Genomic DNA, 8,645 nt, shown 5'->3' on the forward strand with positions numbered 1-8,645 from the left:
TATATCATTATAGTCAATGAGAAAATAGTAGCATTAAACATAAATAAAAGATAATTACAACCATTTTTTAAATTATTGAATTCTTGCCAAATAATATTACCTCCCAGAGGCTCTGAGCCTCTGGATTCCTTTAGAGATAGGAAATATCCATGGTCAGAACAGCCTTTTTTGGTGACTCGTGAAAAAAATGGAAGCAAAATGCCAAAAAACATAATTCAGTGTTAGGAATGTACTGTGGATTGCATTTGCATTCTGTGGGACTGTCTGGCTTTTGGGAATCATCATGTCAGCTTTTTTTTCTAAGATTTTGTGACTCATTTCAATGCAACTGGTTCTCAACATGGACTGGCTGATTCCTTACCAGTTTGGCTTTATGGCAATGAGTTCAGGGAAAGTAGTCTTTTAGATTACAGAATCTTCATATACATCTATGACACCCAAAAGGCAAAAATAAAAAAGGTCCCTCCTTTCAGATGAGGAAATTTCATTTTTCTGTTTTGTTTGTACCAGTACTAAGGCTTGAACTCAGGGACTAGACACCCTTAGGTTTTATTTATTTTTTTACTTTTTGCTCAAAGCTGGCACTCTGTCACATGAGCCCTCTACTTATAGCTTTTTGGAGATTAATTGGAGATTTGAGTCTCATAGACTTTCCTGCCCAGGCTGGCTTTAAACCAGAATCCTCATATCTCAGCCTCCTCAGAAGCTAAGATTACAAGTATGAGCAACTGGCACCCACCCAGCAGAAATTTAGACTTTAACTAATTTCAGATTGTAACAAGACTCATGGTTGGATTCTAAAAGAGGGAAAAGATTAATCTGTGAGCTAATCAAACTGACATTCCAAGTGTTCACATTAGTGTTCAATTTATTGAAGATATGATGTTTAGAAGTGGCTTTGTCTTAAGCTTTACAATTCAGTTTTAAGATTCAGGCTCCATTCATGTAATGATTTATATAGTAAAAGAACCATTTTACATGGTATTTGTTCAAATAATTTATAATGTATCTATCTAAAGTTCTCCGTAGATAGGTCCCATGATTTCCCTTATTTGCAATATCTAGTATATGTATGCGTCAAGCAGAAAAGGTCAGATAAGGTGATGTTAGGAAAATGAACCCTAAGATATGTATTTTAAATGTTTTTTGTCTTTCATGCATTAGTTTCTAATGCAATTATAAGATTATTTCTTTGTTGCTTTGTATGTCCCTCCCCCACAGTATAACCCCTGCTTTCACTGGATTTCGTGTCAGTATAATTTGTGGAGGGGAAGGGGAAAAACAAGTCGTTTAAATAAGGATACAGGTGGACCTGTTGCAATAATGAGAAGTACAAGTTGTCATGTAGAAAACGAACTTTACAACTTGGGGCGGGGGGGGGGGGGAGGATTGGGTGGAGGGGGAGGGATGGGAAGGGTAAACAAAGGAGGAGGCTACAATGCTTGATAAGAAATGTACTCACTATCTTGCCCATGTAATTGTAACCCCTCTGTACAGCATTTTCACAATAAAAAATAAAAATTAAAAAAATAAATAAATAAAATGAATGAAGGAATGAATGAAAAAAAAGTTCTCTGTAGAATGGTAAAGCTCATATTCTATTTAGGAGAGTTATGTTTGGTTTTGGTTTTGGTTTTTTCAGTCATGGGGCTTGAACTCTTGGTCTAGGCGCTGTCCCTGTGCTCTTTAACTCAAGGTGAGCACTCTTCCACTTGAGCCACAGAGCCACTTCCAGTTTTCTGGTGGTTAATTGGAGATAAGAGTCTCTTGGACTTTCCTTTCTAGGCTAGCTTTGAACCACAATCCTCAGATCTCAACCTCCTGAGTAGCTAGGATTACAGGCATGAGCCACCAGCTCCCAGCTCTAGGAGAATTCTTAAAGAAACCCAAGTCAAACAGAAAAGAGAAAGACAAGGACAATAGAAGAATCTGAAGCCTCAGATGTCCATTGTATTAGTTGATCAGGAGAGAAAGGAGAAGTACAAGATAATACCATAGGGAATTGCATAATTATGAATGCTGAGGGATTCATACTCTGTTCCCTACAGGTCCAGGAAGCCTGATGGTACAATTCAGTTCAAGTTCAAAGGTCTAAGAACCAGAAAAACAGATCATGTACATCTAAGAGGAGAGAAGAAGGTGAGATGATATGTTACATCTTAAGTAGTTAGGCAGAAAAAAGAGGGACAAATACCTCTTCCTCTGCTTCTTGTTCACATCAGACCCTCTAAGGATTGGCTAATGCCCATCCACTGTTGGGGAGGGACATGTGCTTTACCTTGTTATATGATTCCTATGCTGTTTTCACTTGCAAACACCTTATACCCCCAAATGATACTTAAGCTTGGTACTCCATGGCTCTATGTAGTTGAAAGGTACAGAAAACAGGAGATGAAAAAAAAAAAAACAGCACAACTTCTAGCTAGACAAATATAAGTGGCCTATATTAAAGGTTACTTACCTCAGTTCCTATTACCAAGTACATTACATTCAGCTATCAATGAAAGTTTCTAAGTCACATATAAAACCAAGAGAGAGAGAGAGAGAAATAAAATAATCTGAAAAGAGAAAGCAAGTCACAGAATCAGATTCAAATATGATCGAAGTCAAATATGGTTCAAGTCATATTTGAAATAGCTATGATTAAGGCTAAGCAGAAAGTGGAAAATGTTCATGAAGGGGCTGGGAAAGTGGCTCAGTGGTAGAGCGCTTGCCTTGCATGCCTGAGGCCCTAGGTTCAATTCTTCAGCACCACATAAGCAAAAAAGAAAAAAGCCAGAAGTGGCACTGTGGCTCAAGTGGTAGAGCACTAGCCTTGAGCTGAAGAGCTGAGGGACAGCGCCCAGGCCCAGAGTTCAGGCCCCACGACTGGACCCAAAAAAGAAAGAAAGAAAGAAAGAAAATGTTCATGAATACATGGGTAATATAAGCAGAAAGGTGAAAATTCCAAAAACTAAAAAGAAGCAGAAATGTTAAAAAGAAAGAAAGAAAGAAAGAAAGAAAGAAAGAAAGAAAGAAAGAAAGAAAGAAAGAAAGAAATCAGCACCATTAGAAGAGATAGCAAAATGAATTGAATCTGTAATTAAGAGGCCTTCTGAAAGACACAGCTCCAGGTCCTGATGACCTATATAAAACATTTAAAGAAGAGATGACATCAGTCCTCATACGCTTTTCCCCAAAATAGAAGCAAAGGAAATACATCCAGACTTATTCTTTGAAGTCAGAATTGCCTAATACCACAACCAGAAGATACTACCACAAAAGTAAAACCACAGATCAATGTTTTCATGAATGAGGAGGAAAAATATCCTATATAATATTAGCAAATTGAATTCAATGATGAAAAATGTAATCATATACCACGATGAAATGAAATGTAATCCAAATATACAGAGCTGGCTCAACATTCAAAAAAACTATTAATTCAGCCTACCACTTCCAGACTAAAGAAAAATCGTACCATTATAACCATTGGTACATGGTTGAGAATGTGGCTTAGTGACAGAGTACTTGCCTAGCATGCATGAAGCTCTGGATTCAATTCCTTAGTACTGTGTAAACAGAAAAAGCCGGAAGTGGTGCTGTGGTTCAAGTGGTAGAGTGCTAATCTTGAGCAAAAAGAAGCTCAGGGACAGTGCCCAGCCCCTGAGTTCAAGCCCCAGAACTGGCAAAAAAAAAAAAAAAAAAAAATGCTACAGAAAAAACTATTTGGCAAAATCCAATACCTTTCCACAATTAAAAAACAAACTTTGAACTAATCAAGGATACAGAAATTTCTGTATATGACTTTTCTTTTCTTTTTTTGGGGGGAGGGGTCCAGTTGTGGGGCCTGAACTCTGGGCCTGGGCGCTGTCCCTCAGCTCTTCAGCTCAAGGCTAGTGCTCTACCACTTGAGCCACAGTGCCACTTCTGGCTTCTTGCTTTTTGCTTATGTGGTACTGAGGAATCAAACCCAGGACCTCAGGCATGCAAGGCAAGTGCTCTACCACTGAGCCACCTTCCCAGCCCCTGTATATGACTTTTCTAAAAAGACCGTCAGCCAGTTTCTTACCTAGTGGTGAGAAACAAGATTTATCCTTGCAAGATTCAGAAGAAGACAAAGGTGTCCCCTCTCACCATTCACATTGAGCATTCGAAAGAAGTCCTAGGTAATGGAATAAAAGGTACATAGATTGGGAAGGAAGAAGTAAAATTGTCTCCATTCAGAGATGACATCAATATGTGTACAGAAAATCTGAAAGAATCAACAAATAGCCCCTTGGAACTAACTGGCATCCAGTTATTACTTAGGAGGCTGAGATTGAAGAATCACAATTCAAAATAACCCAGACAGAAATGTCCCAGAGACTCTTATCTCTAACTAACCAGCAAAAAGCTGGAAGTGAAAGCGTGGCTTAAGTGGCATAGTACCAGCCTTGAGAAAAAAAAGCCAAGTGAGAGCAAATGGCTGTGAGTTCAAGCCCCATTACTAGCACAGAAACACACAAATCAAAACAAACAAAAAACCTAAAAAGCAAATTATATACTGCAAATAATGCAGGCCATGAAGTTAATATAAAATACAATTGACTGATTTTAACGAATATTGGCTGTATAGACAGGCTGCTCAGTTTGCAGCTGAAAGATGTCCTCCTTGATGTCCCTCTGATGTTATACCATCAAGTCCAGATGAAGACTTTCTCTCCAGTGGGCTTGCCCACTTTTGCTGAGCTGTTAACAAGAGGAAAAGAAGCATCCAGCAGTTTAGACAATGTAATAATGCATAATCATAAAGCAATGAACTGTACATGTTTCCTTCGGTGGGTCATCTAGGGTACAAAGAGGAGTATTACTGAAGTGCTTGCACTGAACCCTGAGCCACTGCCCTATGAGGGACCTGGGGCCCATACTCTAAGGCTGACTGTCTGCCTATTGTCACCTCTTCTGTCCCCTGCAAATATCCACAAGAGCCTGGAAGAACTGGAAGAACTCTCAACCTTGCAGGATTTCTATCTGAAGAATCTGGATAGGTAACTGGTTTGTAACAGAAAGTTCCAGTACTTTCCATGAAAAGAGAGAAGAACGGTGGGAAAATGCAGTCATAATATCTAGTGTACATATGTGAAAATGGAACCAGGTAAATTTAGAGGATGAGTGGGGTTGGGAGCGATGGGGAAGATCAATGGAAGGAATGACATTGATGGAGATGCATTGTACTCATAAACTGACATGTTGAATTGAAACTCCTTTGTACAACTGTTCCTTAAAGAAAATTAACTTTAAAAATGAATTTGAAAAAGAAAGGAGAGCAAGTAATAAAGAAGAAAGTATTATGCAGAGCAGGCCAGAAAAAAATCTCATTGGACCAGAGGCCTACACTCATTCAAGTAAAGTTCCTTGAGCACTGATGTGCCAGGCCTGGAGAATTCAAAGGGGCTTGAACCTCATCTCTACCCCTTAGAGATTTGCTGATGGGAGTGGATGTGGTGTTTACAGCCATCTGAGGAAGGCCAGACACTTTATAAATCCGTCAGCCTCCTCTGTTCTGAATTCCATAGTTATTTTGCATGGTGTTCTTTTCAGAGTTCAACATTGTCATTAGGGACATCTTATTCCCTAGGGAGAGCAAGTATCCCAAGTTCTTTCCTTGATGTCCCTTCTCTCCTGGTCACTATGTGCACTTAAGTCTTTAAAACACCCTTGGGTCCTAGGAGGTATTGACAAGCCTCCTACGGCAAGTGAGAGCCAATGATTACATTTCCAAGGATCTGGACATGCTTTCCTCTGCCTTTATGGAGTGCCTTTCCCCAGGCACCCCACTCCTGCCCTCCAACTTGCTGGGTCCCATTTAGCCTTCAAACTGCACTTAAGCATCAGCTCTCCCAGCAGCCCATCTCATCTCTATGCTGGGACTCCTGTTACCACAAGTTGTCATGCAGGCCCTCTTTCTGGCTTACTCACAATCTGGAAGATCCACTTGACAGATAAGGGAGTCCCAGCACCTAGCACCTGTCTTGGTACCCAGGACATGACTGCTATGTGTATGTGGAATTAATGAGTAATTGATTAATTGGGCTCAGCTATAGCTAATTATAGGGGTTATATGGTTTTTTGTTTTTGTTTTTAGTCAGGACAATATACATATCTCATCTCACCAATTGTTTCGTCCTAACTTGGATACTGGAGATTGAACTCAGGGCCTCAAGTTTGCCTCACTCTACCACATGAGCCAAGACACTAATTTCCTTTTGCTTTTGGTTTGCTTTTTAGATAAGGCCTAGTGCTAACTTTGCATGAGCTGATTTCTTATCCTCCTGTCTCTGCCTCCAAGTAGATAGGATTACAGGTATACATACATTACAATACTCAACCCTCCCTCTCTTTTTTGAGACAGGATTTCACTTATGTAATCAAGACTGGCCTTGAAATTGTGATTCTAGCCTCCTAAGTGCTAGAATTACAGGTGTGCACTACCATGCCCAGTTGGGGTGTGTGTGTGTGTATGTGTGTGTGTGTGTGTGTGTGTGTTGAGATAGGGTTTCACTGCATAACCCAGTCTGGCCATAAAACTTGTGATTCTCCTACCTTAGTGTCATAAGTGCTGAAATTACAGGTATGCACTATGTTTCCTGGCTTAAGTATTGGTTTTTTAAATATCTATTTTTATTGTAAAAATGCTGTACAGAGGGGTTACAGTTACATGAGTAGGATAATTTCCTATCGAGCTTTGTTACGTCCTCCTTTGTATTTCCCCTACCATCCCTTCCCTCCCACCTCCCCAACTCCTCCCTCCCCCCACCCCAAAATTGCGAAGCTCATAGTGTCTTATACATCTCATTGTTACAATGGGTCAACCTGTATCCTTATTTAAGCATTTTGTTATATCCCTTCCCCTCCCCAAATTATAAAAATGTATATATAAGATGCAGAACACTGGAATAAAATATAGTGAAAACAGGGATTATACCCTGGGGGAAGAACATACAAAAGACACAAAAGAATCACATAGTATATTAAAAGTACATTTAAAATAATAGCAAGAAAGAAAAAAACCACTTGTGTCCCTATCTTGGGGTTCATTTCACTTAACATCATCTTATATGGTCATATGTACATAGCTTTTGACCTTTTCTACTTGTCCTAGACATATATTGCAAATAAGGGAAACCATGGGACCTACGTTTCTTTGGACCTGACTTACTTCACTTAATATAATTTTCAAGTCTTTCCATTTCCTAACAAATGGGACAGTGTCATTCTTTCTGATGGAGGTACAGAATTCCATTGTGTGTGTGTGTGTGTGTGTGTGTGTGTGTGTGTGTGTGTGTGTGTGTGTGCACGCTACATTTTCTTGATTCATCTACTGAGGGGCATCTGGGTTGGTTCCATATCTTAGCTATGGTAAGTAATGCTGTGATAAACATAGTTGTGCTGGTAGCTTTAGTATAGCCTTGTTTGTGATTGTTTGGATAAATGCCCCCAAAGTGGTATTCCTGGGTCATTAAACCATTATTGAAAATGTCAACTGACTACATTTTGTCTGTGTCCTGAGACTTTGAGTCATATAAAACAAGGCAAATCCTTTGACTTCCTTTTAAATTATTTTGTGGGAGTCAGATAGACATGGTCTGAAATCTTTGAACCATTGGTATTCTTTTCTTTTCTTTTTCTTTATTTGTCTAGGTACTAGGACTTGAATTTAGGACCTGGGCACTGTCCCTTAAGCTTTTTTTTTTTTTATTTTTTTATTTTTATCAATGCTGGCATTCTACCACTGAGCCACATCTCCACTGCTGGCTTTTTGGTGGTTAGTTGGAGATAATAGTCTCACAGATGTTCCTGTCTGGGCCAGACTCAAACTTTAGTCCTCAGATCTTAGCCTCCAGAGTAGCTAGGATTACAGGCACAAGATACTGGCTCACTGCTAACCACCGATATTGTTAAAGCAACAATCAAAATTGCTCATTTCTGAGAAATATTCATTATATCATTTACTGGGTTACTCTTGCGCCTTTCAACACAATAATGTGGACATCTTTGTCCCCATTTTACAAATGAGGAAATCAAGTCTGAGAAACTTAAACATTGTTTGAACTTGCACAGATACTAAATAGCAAAGCAGTAATTCAAGCAAATTTTAGTTTAACTTTTTGGTGCATATTTTCTCTCCTGGGTCCAGCCTGTTCTCTTCACACACAAAAAAACCTGCACAATTTTATTCTAATGTCCACATCCAGCCCAAGTAAGGGATTTGCCCTTTCCTCGACTGAGCTTTATAGGAGAAAAGAGAGCCACACCAAGAGGTACCTGTATCCTTTGTCACCGGCTGCATCCCAAAGTCTCTGTGACCTGGACTAGGTCTTCAGCAGGAAACAACTTCACAATGGCAGTGGAGGATCTCCTGGGAGCCTGTCTGCTGAGCAGCCTGTACCCTGGCTGCTGTGGCTTTTGTTTACGGTCTGTCACTAAGCACTGGCTGCCCAGCAAGTGAGTCAACAAGGCCCTTTCCCTTTTCTGCTGCCCGTATACTCTGGGCTCTGTCCTGAGGCCTGTTAATAACAGAGGCACATAGCAGCCTGTGGTCTCAAAGCCAGTGGGTGACCTGGGAGATCCCGGAAGAGCTCAGAGGGATTAGATGGCCCTGAGGTCCCTGGGAGGGCGGCTCA

At 40.0% G+C, this 8,645-nt stretch overlaps 1 protein-coding gene across 3 annotated transcripts in view; it reads right to left on the reverse strand.

The window, feature by feature from the left end:
• The window catches only part of Frmpd2 (FERM and PDZ domain containing 2), a 113,065-nt gene extending 104,704 nt beyond the window's left edge, over window positions 1–8,361 (reverse strand). For all 3 annotated transcript variants that reach the window (XM_070020782.1, XM_070020783.1, XM_070020781.1), the window contains exon 1: window positions 8,287–8,361. In XM_070020782.1, the coding sequence (XP_069876883.1) occupies window positions 8,287–8,311 (25 nt within the window). In that variant the 5' untranslated portion in view covers window positions 8,312–8,361. The remainder of the gene's footprint in view (window positions 1–8,286) is intronic.
• Between the last annotated feature and the right edge of the window lie 284 nt (window positions 8,362–8,645).

Source organism: Dipodomys merriami, unplaced genomic scaffold (assembly GCF_024711535.1).
Source record: "Dipodomys merriami isolate MVZ:Mamm:240054 unplaced genomic scaffold, mDipMer1.0.p SCAF_14, whole genome shotgun sequence".
Taxonomy (NCBI): Eukaryota; Metazoa; Chordata; class Mammalia; order Rodentia; family Heteromyidae; genus Dipodomys; species Dipodomys merriami.